Source organism: Branchiostoma floridae, chromosome 11 (assembly GCF_000003815.2).
Source record: "Branchiostoma floridae strain S238N-H82 chromosome 11, Bfl_VNyyK, whole genome shotgun sequence".
In the NCBI taxonomy this organism is placed as follows: Eukaryota; Metazoa; Chordata; class Leptocardii; order Amphioxiformes; family Branchiostomatidae; genus Branchiostoma; species Branchiostoma floridae.
In genome coordinates this window covers 22,941,659-22,960,708 of record NC_049989.1, presented here as the reverse complement: position 1 = coordinate 22,960,708, position 19,050 = coordinate 22,941,659, and the positions used below count along the sequence as shown (strand labels likewise).

Genomic DNA, 19,050 nt, shown 5'->3' with positions numbered 1-19,050 from the left:
GTGTGTATGCCAGTAGGATTTTTTATGTACAATGTACATGCCTCAAAGGGAAATTAAGTTAGATAATTTTTTCAAAAACTTGTTCAACCCTGATGAATGGGATGTCTTGACACACTCTCAGACCCAGGCTGTGCATGGGCAGTTACTCTGGACTGCTGAAGATCTGGGACTACGAGCGGAAGGAGGTTCTCGTGTCCCGGCAGTTCGAGCGAGGAAACATGATACGCTGCCTGGCCTTTGACCCCACAGGCCTGATACTAGGTGAGTACCAATTTTTGTTTTCAAGTTAAGTGTCAGTAAATGCAAGGAAATTAATGAATTATCAACATAAGATTGATGATGTCTAGTCCATGCACGGACTTTCCTGTTAATGGATTTTCTTAGTGACAACATCAAATTTTTCAATAAATGACTCATCTAAATAGACACACAGTGTGAAATTTTACATATTTTTATGAAGCTCATGATCTTTTGCAAATATTTCCACTGCAACACAGTCATGACTATCCCCCCAAGCAGATTGCATGTAGCTTTGCACTTTTTGAGTGCTGTGGTATCTCCAATACGAATAGTTCAATAGTTGTGTGCATTAGTCAGTAACTGTAGAAAATGGTCACTGTATGATCCGCCGTATCCGTGACGACCAGCTGTCCCTGGGTTGCCATGGCAACAGCGCAGGGCTGTCGCAGGCCTGTGGCGAGGTGTCGGATGAACCTGCCTGTCTTGTCAAACAGCTCCAGGCGGCCGTTCCCGGCATCCGCCACGACGATGTTCCCCGCTCCGTCCACGCAGACCCCCCGGGGTAGGAGCAACCTCCCTTTCCCGCTCCCCTTGCCCCCAAACTTGAAGGAAGACTGGCCCTTCTTGTCGTAGGCCTGGACGCAGTGTCTGACGTAGTCCGAGACGAGGATGTTCCCGTCCCCGTCCGCGGCGATGTGCCACGGGTCCTTCATTCCCTGCTGCCAGCCCACGCTCCCCACCAGGGCCCCGTCTGGCCGGAACACCTGCACCTGCATTTTGATTTACTAATTATTGTAAAATGATACTATGTATTGGTTATTCCTAAGTTGCTATAATGATTTGTATTGGCAGGTATACACGTCAATGTTGATTTTCTTATGTAATGTTACTTCTTATTTTATTTGATATGTATGTACATGTATATGTATATGTATGTCTGGGGTTACCCCCCCCCCCCCCGGGCACATTGAAAAGCACCTAGAAAGGCAATTTGTTACCCCTGGTTAAATAAATAAAACAAACAAACCTCGGCATGGATCGCCATGGATACCAGGATGAGGTTCTGGCCAGTATCCACGGCGATGCCTTTCATGTGTGGAGTGCTCTGCACCTCGAACCTTCCCAGCCTGGTGCCTCGCTGGGTGTACTGCACGGCGTAGAGGTCCCCCACCACCCACAGCCTCCCCTCCCCATCCATGGCCACGTCTTCTGGCAGCATCGTCTCATCGTCAGACACCGTCGCCTTAAACTGGCGTAGAAACGTCCCCAGCAGGTCGAACACTTGGATTCGGTGGTTTCTGTGGTCGGTTACGAAAATCTCGCCGCCCTTTGTGACGGTCACGCCACTGGGCCCGTCAAACTCCCCCTGCCCTGACCCCCTTCCGCCAAATGTCACCTTATGGTTGCCACGGTTACTGTGGTTGTCATGGTGACGTGTTGTTGCCAAGGCTGCATTGTTGCTAGGTGATGCTGTGACAGCAGTGAGGGGTAATGGGGCAGCCTCTTGTTTTGGTTCGGTTAACTCGATGTTGTCGACAGAACCAAAAATCTCTCTTGAGATATTACTGGCTGTTGGTGCTGCTTTCTCTCTATGTTTTTCATGATCTACTTTTATGTGTAGGGACGGGAGGGACTGGAACGTCACATGTCCTATTGTGGGGACTGTGGTGTCTGTGGGTCGGAAAATAGCCGCCTGTGTACATGTTTGTGGTGGAGTTGCCACATCTTCAACCTTGTACTTTCCTACTGCCTGCATCAGGCTGGTTTCCCGTATAAGGAAGTCTGCCCCTCCCTGCCTCACACCTTGTTCCGCCATGCAGCAAGCAGCGGACAGTTCAGCTATATCTGCCAACACCCTGTCCCTCTGGCATTGCAAGGCTCCAATATTCTGCCTGTGCTTTTGCTCAACTTGGGACAGCAAGTCTTCCTTCTGCCTGGTGAGGGCCTGTATCATGTTGTCGTAAGCGTCCGCGATGCTTTCGTCTGTGTGACGTTTTCGTTCGCCGAGCCTTTTCCCCGTCTCTCTCAGACCTCTGATGAAACTGCAGTAGGATTCCAGAAGGTCCCACCCCGCAGAGATGAACTCCTGAACAGCGCTTTCTCCTTGGAAGGCCTTCCTGAGGGTCACAGTGCTGTGATCACCATGGATTTCATCCAAGCACTCGTTGCAAACTGGCACCTGGCACGGCTTACAGTACAGCTTAAGTTCTTCTGTTGGATGAAAGCCACACCAGTTTCCAGAATAGGGTCTATTTGTCGTTGTTTTGTTACGGAACTGGTCACAGAGACTGACAATGGCTTTGGGGCTGTTTGGAAGACCAGGTATCCCCTGCGACGGTATCTGCACTTGCTCGAAGCAGGTTGGACATGAGAAAGGAAGGTCTTTACCCGCCCGTCGTTTCTCAAGACATTGCCTACAAAAGGAGTGCTTACCAACGCAGGGCAGCTCCTTGGGCCAGGTGAGCAGCCCATGGCAGATGCCGCAGGAGATTTCTTCCTGGACGTCTTCCCAGGCATGGAACAGCGGCGCGGCGGGTCTCTCCTTGTCCTGAAGACTGCGTATGAAGCTGCAGTAGGTCTGAAGGACGTCCCTCCCCTCAGGTGTGAGCCCAGGAGCCCCAGGTGTGCTAGCCTGTGGGGTCTTCGGGCAGGTGGGCATGTCTTGACTGGTGGTAAATAATGGTGGTTGTTCTTGTTCACAGCAGTCTTTGCTTGGCTCTAAAGGTGCAGCGGCCATGATGCTATAACAGTAAATCTTAAAATGTTTGCCATCGTTTTCACAATGTTTTCACAATGTCTCTTTCATTGGCAAAATCGTAAAACTAAATGTGTTTCTGTGCTTAGCCGTATTATTTTGACCACAAACTTTAAACGCCATAAAAGCATCGGATTCCTTTCTTTCCACTCCTGAGTCAGTGAAATAAGTCCCTGTGAAAACAACAAATCTACAGTAGATGCTATTAATCTGTGAACTCTACCTCAGCCTTAACTGGAACAACCGGCATGTTTAAAGCTCACTGACACGCATGCGGGGTTGTTGGTAGGTCATGAAATAAACTGTTAAGACTCATGGGATTTTTTAGAAGCCAATTAGGACAGTTCTTGAGGAATCCTTTTAAATTCAGTAGAGAGGTTAAGAAGAAAATTACTAAATTCTTTTAAGTGACCCTTCTTATAGCTTTGGTATATATGGTCTAGTACCTTAGCACATGTATTATGATTGTGTCCACCCATGCATTGTAAACAAGGTGTTCAACATGCTTCTCTGCATGCATATTGTGTAGGGTATAGCCTAGAGGGCAAAACCAAACCAGCTTTATCATAAAGTTTATGTATTTCAGTCTTACAGCATGATGTTGAGAGCTCTCTCATGTTTAGGCCGCACCAATTCATTTCCTTGGTTTTTGGACAGTGTACGGTGAAAATATCTACCAACTTGAAGTAAGGTCTGGACATGACTGTATTCACTCTATGAAATTGAGTGCTCCAAGGCATAAACCTCGTCCTCAGGCTTTTTTTTATTAATTTTTCCAGTTAAACAATTTTCTATTAGATCTGAGACCAACAACTCTTTTTTTGCACACCTAAATGCTAAGTTAGGTGCACCAGAGCAACTATTCTTAGATTAAAAATGAATTCTGAACACTGTGTACTACATTATTTGTGTCCCTGAGATGGAATTCATTATACCTCTTGGACATCACGTCCTAGATGGTACCGGCAAATCCTTACAATAATTGCCTCGGAAATTTCAAAACTGCAATACACTGTATATAAGTCATGTATATAATTTTATAATTTCCCATTATCTCAGTCTGTCAAATCATACAGTACTATTAGGTTTGCAATGAAGGAGTTTTGCTGACGGCCTCTTTATTTCATGCTCATGCATCCAACTTTTTTCTGTGTACCTAAATGTTTAGGTTAGATGTTCAAGAGCAGTTCCTCCCTCACACTCACTATCTGGTTTATCATCTGAAAGTTGTTCCCCTTCAGGCATGGGTTGGACAAATGAAAGTAGGCATTTAAAAAAAATTAATTCTATTAAGGCTCCGTGCATCATTTGTGTCCCTGAGATGGAAGTCATCAATAGCTCTTCATACATCACGTCCTGGTAGCTACCCGCACATCCTTACAATAACAGGATGTTAGTTGATTGCCTACTACATTGTACTTCAAACATTCCAAACCTGTAGGACTGGTGTACGAGGGGCATTCAATAAGTAATGTCCCTGACCCATTTCCCATAGCAGGAGATTAATGAAACTTGGCACAGTTATTAGTTTTTCTCTTCATAGGAACCACCCAGAGTTTTGCAAATTTCTCCCATCATTTGATGTAGCTCTGGACACCGTTCTTGTAGGACATCCCAGGTTGGTCCTCCGACAGATGCCTCATCAATGGCAGAAGAGGGACGACCAGGTCTGGGAGCTGTTTCCACAGACTTCCGACCTTGTTTGAATTCAGGATGCCAGCGTTTTACAAGGTCATATGATGGGGCATCATCACCATAAGTTTTTTTCATTTCTTCAAAAGTCCCCTTTGGTGTGCGTCCTTTCAAATACAAAAACCGGATCACTGCGCGACACTCAACTTGCTCCATTTCACACCTGGTCCATTTCACACCTGACTCAGTTCAAACACCAGTAAATCAGTAACCACAATTAGTTCAGAGCTGTTTTTTGCAACATAACCCATAGAGATATGACTCATTACACATGCAAAATTTCCTTTAGATCAGACAACTGGAAGTGGGTCAGGGGCATTACTTATTGAATGCCCCTCGTAATTATAGCAGGATGTGCAGTACAATGTATATGCTGCGGTTTGATGCCAGGTTCTCATATGTTACTGAGTACTACACATTTACACATTCAGTCTGATGGCTTGCCGATGATGGACCCTCAAATGGACTATTTTCTTGAGCTAAGGCCACAGCAAGTAAATTTTATGGATGACATCAGCGCGCGCATTAATTTTTGCCTTATTTCAGAAAAAAACAAGAATTTTTTTCTTCTGCAGGGATGGTCAACATGACAATAAAGTACCAAAATGTGCAAATATATTGTGTATTAGCCTAATAATTGTACTTGTAGAAGTGACACTTGTGAGGTACTTAGGACTGTAGTTGTAGAAATGATACTTATTGGATAGTTGTAAAAGTGACACCAATATGGAAGCTACAGTATGAGACAGTGTGGTTACCAACTTTGTTGATGATGCCAGTCTACCACACTAGTGTCACTTTTACCACACCAGCACTAGTATACGTCTTGAATACAGGAATGAATGCCTTGTTGGCTCTGATACCATGTTTTGTCCCTTTAATTCTTTTTACAACAGTCATCACAACTTTGATGGTGCCTATTTTTGAAAATGTAGCCATCTTGTTTTTTTCACCCATCATGTTTTTTTTTCGCCCTATCGCACTATTTTTGCAGTCTGCAGAGGATGTCATCCATAAAATTTACTTGCTGTGGCCTAAAATATAGTATAGAAAATGGCTACTGTGTGAGGTAGTTGTTGATATTGTAGTTATGTCCAGGGGGCTTTCCTTCAAATTGTTAGATCTTCTTATTAACTATCCCTTCTTGTGGAACAAGGCTTTCCCTCGTTGCCATGGCAGCATGACATCATGAAGGTTAGACATCCACAGGCAGGTAATATTTAGATATGCCAAAAAAACAGTTACAAGCAACTGGATATGATTGTGGAAATGGTCAGATGTTTCAAACAACATCTGTTGTTTTTCGTCAGTGACACTGGAGAAATCTTGTTGGAGGGTTTTACATGACTTTGTATATCCGATGTGTATTGATATGCAAAAGGGTGTAAAATATAATTGTTATGTCCTGGGGTTTTTCCTTCATGTGTTAGATCTTCTTATCTGTCCCTTCTTGTGGGACATGGCTTTCTCTTGTTGCCATGGCAACATGACGTCTGCCGCACCCACGCACTCAGGCATGATCTAGGCCAATCTCCAAGCAGATGTTGGGAAATTGTCATAATTGGCTCTGAACCACCTTCTGTGGCAAAAAAATTTTAAATTTTCAGTCTAAATTTATCTGGTGTATTTGCAGCCAGTAGGTAACCAGTGTAATGAGTGATGAGGCTGTTTAACGTGGTCGAGGCACCTCCTTGAGCACTTGACCCCTGTTTTACGTCCCTCCCGGTAGACAATTTCATGGAATGCTTCGTGAGGCTACTGCAATCCTATCGTCATTGGTTGTTGGTCCCCCATCTAAGAACTGACCGGACCGTGCGTTGCTTTAAACTGCCGAGATCGAGGGATCAGGTATATCCAACGTGCCACACGGCCATAGTGTTAGTGCCATTAACCTTTTCTACATTGAAGTTTGTGCCCTAAGTACATGTACTATGTTTTCACACTTTGTCTCCCATTGAGTTTCAGGCAAATCTGTGGGACTGAAATGTAATCATTAATTATTTGAAATCCTAATAGCCTGAAAATTTGCACTCTTTAAATGGCCGTCCCTACAGTTGCCCCTTGGGGAGGGGGTCATTAACCCCAGCCAGTGAGAGATTGTGTTAACATAGGCTAGGGAAAACTGTCAATAATGCAGAAACTTTCGCGACAGTTTAATGTTCGCGGTTTTCGCGGTGGCCGCTACCACAAACTTAACACCACAGCTAAAAGCCCTTTTTTTCCGCTACCATGAAATTAAATCCCCGCAAACATAAATACATTTTACAGTACTCATCAACGAATAAAACACACAATCCAGCAACCTGAAAAACTCTCACTCTTCAGCAAAACTTTAAGTATTCCCTCAAATCACAATTGGGAGATAAAGCATCTTAAAATGACTTTAATTTAGAGGGATAAAAATTTTTCCATTGGTTTTGGTAACCCCATTGTGTACCCTCATATAATTTCACCGTTTCATCTTCAACTTTTGGTCTGTAGAACCCAATTCCACATGGTTATGGATATATTAGAAAGGATGCTAAATATATAGATCAAAATTACCAGGGTAGCGAACTCAATTTTAGTTTCATTTTAGATACTGCATCATATGAATTTCATGGTATTTAAATCATATATTAAGCCAATTTGGCCCACCACAGTATATTTTGACCTCTGCCTGGTTTTCTCATGTAATGACACTCAAGAGTCCTGTCAATAACAATCCACATTGACCAGATTTTATCGCTCCCTGCGTCGTCTGCGGTCTGAGGCAGGTTGTGAGATTCCTGACGTGTGGATGACTCTGGTGCAGTTTGTGGCGGGACTAGACGGCAGGAGTGACGATGCGGCTGCACCTGATCGTGATGGGTTTGATTCTGTGTGCGGAGAGCGCAGAGCGTCACGACAGCGCTTGCTCATTGAGACTTATGTGGGCTGTTACTATGGGCAACACGGCATGCTCACTGTAGATATATCAGTTGACAACTGAGCAATGTTGCATGCCATGAAAAGTTTCATCAATACTTCTATCATGATGTATGGATATCCACATGGATATCCACGATATTACGTGTCTGCATACTTTTGTGGGCTGTCGTTATGGGCAACCCAGCAAGCAGTTGATGTTTGCAATATTGTTTGTGATTGAAAAATTTCAAAGCTTTATGATCTGTAATTGCTTGAGTAGCAGGACGTATTGACTTTGTAGAAGTTTAATGCAACGCACCCCCACAACACTACACTCTCCGTGCGAAAGGATGTATCTAAAGATCGCCCATCCAAAGGAATTATTTAAGATTCAGTGCAGATTGGTACAGGACGTGTATGTGTAGCAACAGCAACTATTCTTCGAATACCACTCATGGAACATTTACTTGGCAGTTAAAAAAGTTTGAATCCCAGCCTGTCATGGATGTGTATGACTCAATCACTGAAAAGGGAATGATACGGCTGAATATTCGGTGTGTCTGTGCATTGTTAGCTATATGGCCAATACAGCAGTGCAACAAAGTTTGTTGGAAACTAGGAAGCCAACATTTCCTGTGAGCAAAATGCAAAGTTTCTCTCTTCATATTTCCAAAAGTGTTGCCCTTATTGCCGATCACAAGAAGAGGGTAATACATGTTGTATGTACTAAGTGCTTGAGCAACAAGATACCCGAGTGAGGCTCTTACATACGCAGGAGTGAAGATTTGATGCCCCTCAAATGAGAAGCCTATTTCCTGGTGTTAATAAGCTATTTAGTCTTCAATGCAATATTATATTCAACTACATTTGAAGTGATTTATCAAGTCCCTGAGGTCTTCCTTTTCAATTTGCAGATCTTTTAGACTTATTCCCATCTACAATTATATAGTTATTTGGACAAAGTTTCCCTCTGATGACGTATTTGCAGATGCTTTGCTTTGATTTGATTGGTCCACACTGTTGCCGTGTCTACATATCGTTTGCTAGACCAACACAACAGCTATTATGTAGTACATGAAACCTCCTTGATTATATATTGTGTAGTTCTTCCCTCTTTCATAACAAATATTCCCTAATTGCCAGTCTTGTTGACAGGTGGCATGGTTGGAATCTGAAGGCTTAGAGAGGCTTTGAGAGGCTTTATTGTGTCCATTAGCTGTGATACAAAATTGAATGGCTATATTGAAACTCGTCTGTCAGAAAATCATAGGATGTCATTGTACACACTAAAGCCTTATCATTTTCATATGCTGCATTCAAAGGGACAATGAAGTATTTTGAGTTTGAATGCTTGCGGTTCTGAGCTGTCTCCCATACATGGATGTCCCTGAAATGTAGTTTGGCAGAGGTTACTGTCCAACAGATCATGTCAGACTCTCTGAGACTCTGACTCATCACGGTTTCGGGCAAAGCAGACTTAGACTTAAGCAGCATGTCTTAATGGTGTACAGCAGAATGCAGCCAAACATTTGGTGCATTTGTGCAATGTTAGGGCGATACAGCAGTACATCAAAGTTTGGCAAAATTAGGAAGCCAACGTTTCATTTTTAGCAAAATTCAAACTTTCTCTCTCTATATTTCCAAAGGTGGTGTCCTTTACATGATCACAGGAAGAGGATATTGACTTGGTTATCAAAGGTGGTAAAACCTAACATTGTATAACACTACATTACCATGGTTACAGGCCTTTCACAAACATGTATAACACTACATTACCATGGTTACAGGCCTTTCACAAACAATGTCCAGTTCTAATCAAAACCTGCCACACTCGTAGTCAGATAGAATATTGGGCTGTGATACATCCTTTTTTAAGCATTCAACTTATTCATAACTTTAAGAATACGGAAGACAACAATTAATGACTCTGAGGCTTTTTAAGATTCCAAATGTGGGTGTCTTTAATGTCTCACATGATTGTTCAAACATCTACACATCTTGAGTACATACAACTTGAATATTAGCACACACTGACTGTCATGCAATGCATATCTAATACCTACACACTGATTCAGTATATAGTAGATTAATTTGCTATGGTCTTCCAGTACATCAATATAACTGGTAGTAATGATAGGCTTTCTACTGTGCCATTAAGAGGGCAAGAAGACCTCTTTTTCCATGTTTGTCACCACAATCTAAGTCATGAAATTCAAACTGTACTTGCCATTGTTGCCCATGGTACTGTACAACAATTGTGTATCATTTTGCTTTTTTTCCAGTGAAAGGTTTCTGAGTTGGACTTCATACAGTGCAGTCTATTTCCACAATTGCTGGTAGGATCTCTGCTCTGCCCCTTGGAGGTACTTTAGCATCCCTTCGTAGTTATGGATTTCACAGCTCCGGTTTCCCACAGGAGATTGCTTTACTGTTAATCTGGAGTCATACAATGTACATACTAACGTATTATGTCACTCTCCATGTGCAGAACCTTCCTGTAGATTCTGGGCATCTCCTAGCCTGTTCCAGCTTGGTCTCCCTGTGGGTCCACACGGTTTCCCCGTATCACGGTGACAAGTGTCTGATGGATGCCTGTCAGTTTTTGCCAGATAGCATTTCTTAGCTCCTCTGTGCGGTAGAGGGTTGCCATTGGGTTGATGAGTGAGTTCAGGGAAAAGAATGAAAATAATATTTCCGTTCCAACGGTGCGAGCGCAAGTATATGGACGACTTTTGCACACTAGTATCAACAGGAGGGGTAACAGCCAGAAGACCAAAGACACTACTACATGAATCATTACAGTCCTGGCTCTGTACATCCCTGCTTCATATTTCCTCTGTGCCTCCTCTTGTGCAGCATTGTTTGGCTGAACACCCCCCTCCATGTTTTGTACAGGTCCTGGACCATTTTCTCCTGGTGCCCCCAGGGGGACCCCTGCCTGTTCAAGCCTTCTCTTTTCTCGTTGTCTGATTGCTACATACACACTTATATTTGTGAAGATCATGACTATGCACAGCAAGAACAGTATGGATACACACATGATGACAAAGGCCTGAGGATAGTAATAATCGCAGTTACCAGTGGTCAGGGCCTGCATATGGAGACAGTTCCAGCCCATACTGGGTGAGAAGGCAAGCAAGGAGAGAACAATCCATGATACAGCCATAGCTACAACTGCACGCAGTTTGTCACTGTGAGCATGGATGTGGAAGTATATAGGATGTTTTACACCAACATAGCTATTTACAGACAATAGAGATAAAGCTGATGCTGAAGTGATCTGTGCAAATATGATGAAGTTGAAATAAGTCACTATAAAGTCAAACATAAGATTGTGCCTGTTATGACCTACTGTGCGATACAGGAGTCCAATGCCTGCAAAAACATCTGCCATTGCCAGATTTGCCAGGTAGAAGTAGATGGGTTTATGCAGTTGTTTTGTACCAGTGATTCCTAAAATCACAACGGCATTGATAACGACAATGAGAAGTCCTATCAGCCAAAATGTAATTTCAGTTCCTGTTCCTAATGTCACAAGGTCCTTGTGCATGGAGCAGGCTTCGACGGCTTGTGCGATGGTTGCAGTATTTTTCTGTAGAATCCACTTGTAGCAGGAGACTAAGCTTACAAACTCAGGAGCAGATGTCTGCTCAGCGAGCATCCATGGGTCGGAGCTGTTGTTGAACATGGTGGAGCTGATTCTGGTCGTCTGCGGTCTGAGGCAGGATGTGAGATTCCTGACTTGTGGACGACGCTGATGCAGTTTGTTGCTGGACTACGTAGACGGCAGGAGCAATGATGCGGCTGTACCTGATCGTGAAGGGTTTGATGCTGTTGAGTGTTACAACAGCACTTGCGCAGTGAGACTTGCGTGGGCTGTTACCATGGGCATATTAGGCAAGCCTTAAAAAGGATTTAGTTAAGTTATCATGCTGAAGGCTGCTGAATTTCTCTGAACCTCCCTCTCTTTTCCAAGAAATATTCCTGCCCTGCCAACCTTGTTGACATTGAGGTATAGAAAATCTGAAAGGAATCACTCAATAAGACATAATTTGATACCAACATCAATTTGTGTCCATCAGTGGGTACCATTAGCCGTTCTTTTATAGATGTCCTTGAATGTACGAAAACACCTTAAGATTGCAGTTACAGGATTTAAGCCTTGCTACAGCGGTTTCAAAGCTGCAAAATTATGTGCTTGAGCTGAGCAAGATGCCTGAGGCTCTCACATAGGCATGGGTGATGATTTGATGCCCTCTGAAGTGCTCTTAGTCTATTGCCTCTTTTTGAGAAGCAATCAAGTCTTCAATTCAATATTACTGCATATGAGGTTAAGTTGTCAAGTCCTTAGGGTCTTCCTCTCCAAGTTGCAGATCTCTTGAACTCATCAGAACTTTGTCCAAATAATCTAACAGTAGATTCTATTTCAACAAAGTTTCCTCTCAGATGATATACCTGAAGATGCTTTGATTTGATTTGATTGGTTCATACTGTTGCCATGACAACATAACATTTGCTAGACCAACACGACAGCTATTGTGTAGTACATGAAACACCCAAACACCCTTAATTAGTTTTTCCCCATTTGTAACAAGTATCCCCTAATTGCCAGTCTTGTTGACAGGCCGCATGGTTGGAATCTGAAGGGTTGTATTGAAACTGCCAGCAAATGATATGCCGTAGGGTATCATTGTGCAGCAACAGTAATTTACTGCTTTCAATTCAAAGGGACATTAATGATTCAGAATGCATGCAGTTCCTTAAGCCATCTCTGAAAGATGTCCCTGAAATGTAGTTTAGGTTACTGTGGAACATATCACGTCTGCGACTCATCACAGTATAGCAACACAAGTTGGGCAAGAAAGCAGACTTAGACCAGGGCTCTAGCCAGCGTCCGTTTTTCCATCAATTGACGGAAATTTGCTGCGTCTGACGGAAAAATTTTAAAACCAATCCGTCAACCTTGACGGACAAAAATCCTTGGTGGAAGCTACAGGCGGCTTGGGGACGCTGTCCACGGCCGTAAAAGTCACACACTGTTTGTTTTGCTATTGTTATGATTGTTGACAATGTGTGTCGGCACCCTTTCGCATACGATAATCTCATTAAAACCCGTTTTTCAAGGTCTCAGTTCAGTCCTTCTAATTGATTTTCGCGGTTTTCGCGACAATTGTAATTGGCTGACGGAAAAAAATTTCGAGCTGGCTAAAGCCCTGACTTAGACGTAGCCTTAAGAACTTCTCAATCATGTGAGATTAGCCAACATCATTTTCCCTTCAAAGTTTAGCAAAATGTAACTTGTTCTCAATATCTATCTTTTCCAAGAGTACTTTAAATGTTGAGATGTTTGTGGTGTTGCTGTTTCCTGGTTTTAGTAGTGACCTCTACACTGCAAGTTCAATGACACCAGGAAGATATTGAACCACAGTACATAATGTTTAATCACACAGTACTGTACTGCAGAATGTCTTAATGGTGTACTTAAACCGCCAGCAAATATTAACAATAATTCCTTTTCATTTTTGTGTATGCTGGGTTTATGGATGGTACAGTACAATACCCGTGTGAAAAAGCACTTGCAGCAACATGTAAAGCACTTCAAATATGGTGTACATGTAGGTTGAATTATCTTGAATTTGAAACAGTCCCTTCTGTGATTGCCAAAGAATCAAGCTGTTTATTGAAGCTGATGTATGTTGCAATGGAATCTTTTCCATGTTCAGACAAAGGGAAAATTCAGCCCTTTAACTTTTCTCCCTCTTTCAAGAAATACCACTGTACTGCCAGCCTTGTTTGTGTATCTAGGAAATATGAAAGGTCAATTATTCAATAAGACTAAGAACAGCCTGCTACTGGATAATCTCTTGTCGGTGTTACCATAGCAACAGTAATATCATTTTACCATTTAAGGGACACTTACATCTAACAGTTATTGGTTTGAATTCCAGCTTGTCAGAGAGGGGAAAGGCTGTCTCTGAAATGGGGTTTACTGATAAATACGTCAGACTCTGCGAATATTTTGTGAGTCCGTGCTCTATGTAAGGGCTGGTACAGCAGTGCAATAAGGTTTGGCAAAACTAGGAAGCCGACATTTCATTTCAGCAAAATGCAAAATTTGTCTCAAAAGTGCTGTGCTCTAAATGATCACTGGAAGTTGTTTACTGATTTTCAACGGTGATAAAACATAGCAACATAACACTACAATAATTTTATGATCATTACACAGGCTGTGCCTAAACAGTGTCCACAAAGAAGTAATCTAATCAACCCTGCCAAACTTGTCACTTGGACTCATAAAATATTGGGCGGTGATACACCTTCTTGAACATTAAATATCAATTTTAATCAGAACTATAATAAGAATAATGAGGCTGCACCTGATCATGATGGGTTTGATTCTGTGTGAGAGCACAGAGCATCACGACAGCGCTTGCTCAGTGAGACTTACGTGGGCTGTTACCCTGGGCAACACGGCATGCACATCTTTTGAATATATGTACAATCATTATGTAGACCACTGTGCAAGATTGCATGACTTGCAAAAATGTTAATGCTTATGACTGATTGGGCCGATACCAATTGCACGTATAACACTACAACCTATATAAATTTTGTAGTTATGTGGACTGTTACTATGGGAAACCCAGGAAGTAGTTGACGTCTGCAATGTTGTATCTGGTATTAAGAATTTCAAAGCTTCATCAGACATAATTTATTCTTCTGCAGGATGTACGACAGTGTATAAATTGATGCCACACAACCCATCATAAAAGAAATGACAGTCATTCATGCTGCATGTGTTTGAAATGTGCTGAAGCCTGAGTGATGTAACCTGGTAAAACGAATAAACGAAACGAAACAAAATGAAATGTTGTTTGCCAGAGGCTACGGTCGAACACATCGTGCCTGTGTATCGCTTAGAATGGTACAGCAGTCATGGTACAGAGTCATACCAAACACTTTAAAAATAGTACATGCTACTTTCCTCTGCCTATAGCATTCGGCACTGATGAGGAAGAGTATGGGAGTTAAACTCTCCCAGCCCCCTTCTATAGTGGCTTGCACAAATTTGTGGCCCAAGGGCTACAGAAATGGAGATGGGCGCTACCCCTAAGCATCTTTTACAGACTGATGTATGTGCAACTTAAACTCAACTAGCATGATAACCCACCTAATATATAGTATGTCTGGCAGAGCCTTCAAAGCTCGCAGTGGTATCAGCCTCAGCCTGACACACTGTTCTCGAAACGATGACGTGATGCCTTCGGTCATCATCATCTCCTACAGACAAACAAGACTTAGCCTGAGTACCATCCGGAAAGTAGTTCGCTCCGGCGTTCATTATATACTATATATAGTCACTTCTAGCTCTGACATTCATTATACACTATATACAGTCGCTTCTCTGTGTTTCCGCCTGGGAATGCGGACCATCTTAACGTCTGGAATCATCAAAATTTTGGACGCAGGCGCTGATTGGTCCGTACACATGAGCGAATAATGGAATGGATTCAAGCACTTGTTCGAACTTGTGTTCCAACACTGGACAAGCCCTCCGCCTGCTCGTGGGAGGCCTGTTGTCATCGAACAAGTGCTCTAGAACCCATTCCTTACTTCGCTCATTAACTGACGTTACCACCAACAGTTTAAATGTGCAGGTCTCCAGATGGATAGGAAAATAGGAGCAAACTACTATCCGGATGGTACCCAGGCTAAACAAGACTACGAGGGGCGTTCAATAAGTAATGTCTCTGACCCACTTCCAGTTGTCTGATCTAAATGAAATTTAGCATGTGTAATGATTGATATCTCTATAAGTTTTTCTGCAAAAACCAGTTCTGAACTAATAGTAGTTTCTGATTTAAAGATGTTTGAACTGAGTCGGGTGTGAAATAAGCCAGGTGTGAAATGGAGCCAGTTGAGTGTCGCGCAGTGAACCGGGTTTTGTATTTGAAAGGACGCACACCAAGGAGACTTTTGATGAAATGAAAGAAACTTATGGTGATGATGCCCCATCATATGACCTTATAAAACGCTGGCATCGTGAATTCAAACATGGCCGGAAGTCTGTGGAAACAGCTCCCAGACATGGTCGTCCCTCTTCTGTCATTGATGGAGGACCAACCTGGGGTGTCCTACAAAAACGGTGTCCAGAGATGCATCAAACAATGGGAGAAATTCATAACTCTGGGTGGTTCTTATATAGAGAAAGACTAATAACTGTGTCAAGTTTCATTTATCTCCTGCTATGGGAAATGGGTCAGGGGCATTACTTATTGACCGCCCCTCGTAGCATGATAACCATCTCTTTTCCTTTGCTGTACAGCGGCCGGGTTCATGGATGGCAGCGTGCGCGTGCTGGACGCTCTAACGCTGGACGATGAGGTCAGCGAGCCGTTCCGGTACGCACGAGACTCCGTCACTCACTGCTGCTTCTCCCACGACTCCAACTTCCTGGCCACCGCCGTAAGTCGTACTGGTTGTTTGTTTGTTTGTTTGTTTATTTATTGATGAAAAAATCAAATCTTCTTTTTATTGACATCATGAGGGAAGAGGTAAGGGTCAGACATGTATAGAACAAAACCTAAATTATGTATGATGTTGTCTTGCTTGGCTGTCTCCAGTACCCGTCCCTCTTTCTTGGGATGGACATTTGCTTGTTAGGACGGACAAAAATTTCACACCTTCCGTCCAAACAATCTAAACTCTATAAATTTAAAAAGGAGATTGATGACAATGCATTTTTCTAAGCTTGAAGCTATGACAGATTTGAAAAATAAGCAACATGTGCTCCAAAAAATGAGTGGGATGTCAAAAAATTAATGCTAAAAACAGGTCTGATGTCCTTATAACTCTAGACTAATGCTACCTAACTTTGATTTTCAAATTGTTCACTAGTTAACTTCAATAGCCTGTTATAGTATCTAAATCATGTCTGATTTTCAATGTTTTAGTCTATTTGCGTACTGTGTAGTTATAATATTAGCCCATTGTAATATCTTATGTTTGATGTTAAATTTTTAGTGTGATTGTGTACTGTTTTACCGCAGGATGCGGATTTCACGGTGTCCGTGTTCCGGACGGGGAGGGGTCAAGAGGAGGAAGCCTGGGTCTACCTCGGTCGCCACCGTGCCCACTACAAGCTCATCGAATCCCTCATGTTCGGCATGGAGCTGGACACCAACCAACCCAGGCTGCTGTCCCTGGGCAGGGACAGGGTCATGGTGAGTACACCCACGTGGGTTATACTTCTATCACAGGCTGGGGTCACTTTGTAGGGACAGGGTCTTGGTGAGTACACCCACGTGGGTCACGCCTCTAGCACAGGCTGGGTTCACACTGTGTAACAAGGCGGCTAAAGGTTATTAATAATTAAAAAAGCTTTGAATTCTATTCCTGGTCCTTATTCCTAAGGAAAGTATTTAACATGACTGTCTTGACTTCACTTACTATAGGTGGAAAATTGTGTAGCTTCAGTCAGGGCCTATGTTAAGGCATTAAATGAACCACTGTGACACCTCAAGAATACTACAGCACCCACCACACTTGTTGGAAAGAGTAGGGGTCTTTCTCAGTGTAATGGTTCAAAACCTACAGTCCTTTTGGCCACACCTGGGGCAATTACTGTCAGAGTGGTATTGTTGTCACCTAAGTTAGTTCCGAATGGCAGCTGCTCCAGACCCTTGCAATTTAGCCCCACCTATATATATATTGTGAGCTCCTTGCTATTCAGCCTCTGGCTGTAAAAAGAGAGAGAAGTCGGCCCAAACAATGATCACAAAAATAGCCCAATAACAAAAGAATTGAATTATTCCTGTTACCCCAGGTGGAGTATGACCTTGTGAACAGCGGGAAGGACGACCTTCGGCTGTTGAGTCAGGACCGTATCGAGCAGTCGGCCGTTCCGTCCTGCATGGCGTGGTACCCGCCCGTCACCAAGGAGAGCTTCATCGTCACCGCCAACAGGTAGAGAGTGTTAACTTGAAATTTCATCTGTGTTCATAGAAGTCGTTATTGAACTAGTTAAACTGTACAAATGTAATATCCAACACAAAAATCGGACTCACCCTAATTTTTGACTGAACAGCACCAGTCTTTGTGATGCCATAGACTTCCTGCAACGTATGATCCACTGCGTGAGTCACGTGTTCTGTCTGCATAACATGACGTCACAACAGCAGTGGATTAGTGTTCATTCCTTGACAAAGACTGGCGCTGTTTAGTCGAAAATTTGGGTTAGTCCAACTTGTTCAATAAGGCAGGTAGTGTGCGTAGTCTAGTGGTTAGCAGCCCTGCCTTTGGAACTAGAAACTGTGAGTTCGATTCTGGCTGTGTCGCTCACCCAACATGCACACTACCAGAAAGGGTTGCAATCCTCAGGACGGGACACTAAGCCGTGGTTCACTGTTCATTGCGTTTGTCTTAAAGAGGCTAGGGGAATTTCCCTAATGCAATGAACCTGTAAATACTGTACATAGCGTCTGTCTTCCCTGTCCACATGGAAGACGAGCTCTTCAGTGAGGTAAAACTGGATAAAGATCACTTTAATTTCTTTTTTTCTTTTTAACAGCCAGTTCAAGCTGAAGCTGTACAACACCACCACCAAGATGTGCCGCAAGACTCTGCTGGGACCGACCTACGGGGCTCCCGTGCAGAAGTTGGTGTCTTTTGTCTGTTTGTTACCAACATGTCCGACTTACTGTAATGTTTTCAATCTTGTGGCATAACTGCAAGATGTTTGTAGCCTGAGTACCATCCTCCGGTGTAACCGCTGGCTCAATGCTTCGCTTTCTCCGCGGTTTTAACAAGCAAAAGTATTGAGCCAGCAGTCACTACGGAGGATGGTACTCAGGCTAGGATGTTAATGGCCCAGAAACCAGAGATCCTAGGTTCAAATCCAAATGCTAGCAATGTTGTGTTCTTGGGAAAGGCACTTGCTCAACTGTCCTCACTACACCAAAGTGTAAACATGGGTACTACCTGACTTCCATTGCAGAGGTAAAAGACGGTGAGAGATTTGAGAGATTTGTGTGTCTCTCAACTCGATAACTCAAAATTGCATTGATGGAAATGTCTGAAGTTATGTGGGTGGGTCTTGATGCTGAGACCCCAAAATGATTAGATTTTGGGCTGCCTAGCGGCTTCTACTGTACAGAACTTCCAGTTTAATATCTCATGTTCTGGACAAGCTATGGGCATGTCCTGAAATTTGAGTTGTGCAGCTTATTTCTTGATTGGTGCTCAGGCTTTGAACTTATTGAAGCCTCTTTGTACATGTAGCTAAGCTGAACTAAATGGTAATACTTCCTAATATTATTCTTATATATGTTTAGATATAAGTGTACATTAAGCTGTAGGTTATTCAATGTGTACATTGCCGTTCCTGTACAGGGTTGCTGTGCTCCCCACCACCGGCTCTCCCATTGAGTACAGACACCTGGCCTACATCACCACTGACAAGGTGAGCTAGTTAA

General features: G+C 43.0%; 1 protein-coding gene across 1 annotated transcript in view; it reads left to right on the top strand.

The window, feature by feature from the left end:
* Positions 1-19,050, top strand: part of LOC118425648 (cilia- and flagella-associated protein 251-like) — a 35,544-nt gene that overhangs the window by 11,022 nt on the left and 5,472 nt on the right. The window contains exons 16-21 of the mRNA XM_035834625.1: positions 122-261; positions 15,903-16,042; positions 16,627-16,800; positions 17,403-17,542; positions 18,147-18,233; positions 18,968-19,037. Coding sequence (XP_035690518.1) covers positions 122-261; positions 15,903-16,042; positions 16,627-16,800; positions 17,403-17,542; positions 18,147-18,233; positions 18,968-19,037 — 751 coding nt within the window. The remainder of the gene's footprint in view (positions 1-121; positions 262-15,902; positions 16,043-16,626; positions 16,801-17,402; positions 17,543-18,146; positions 18,234-18,967; positions 19,038-19,050) is intronic.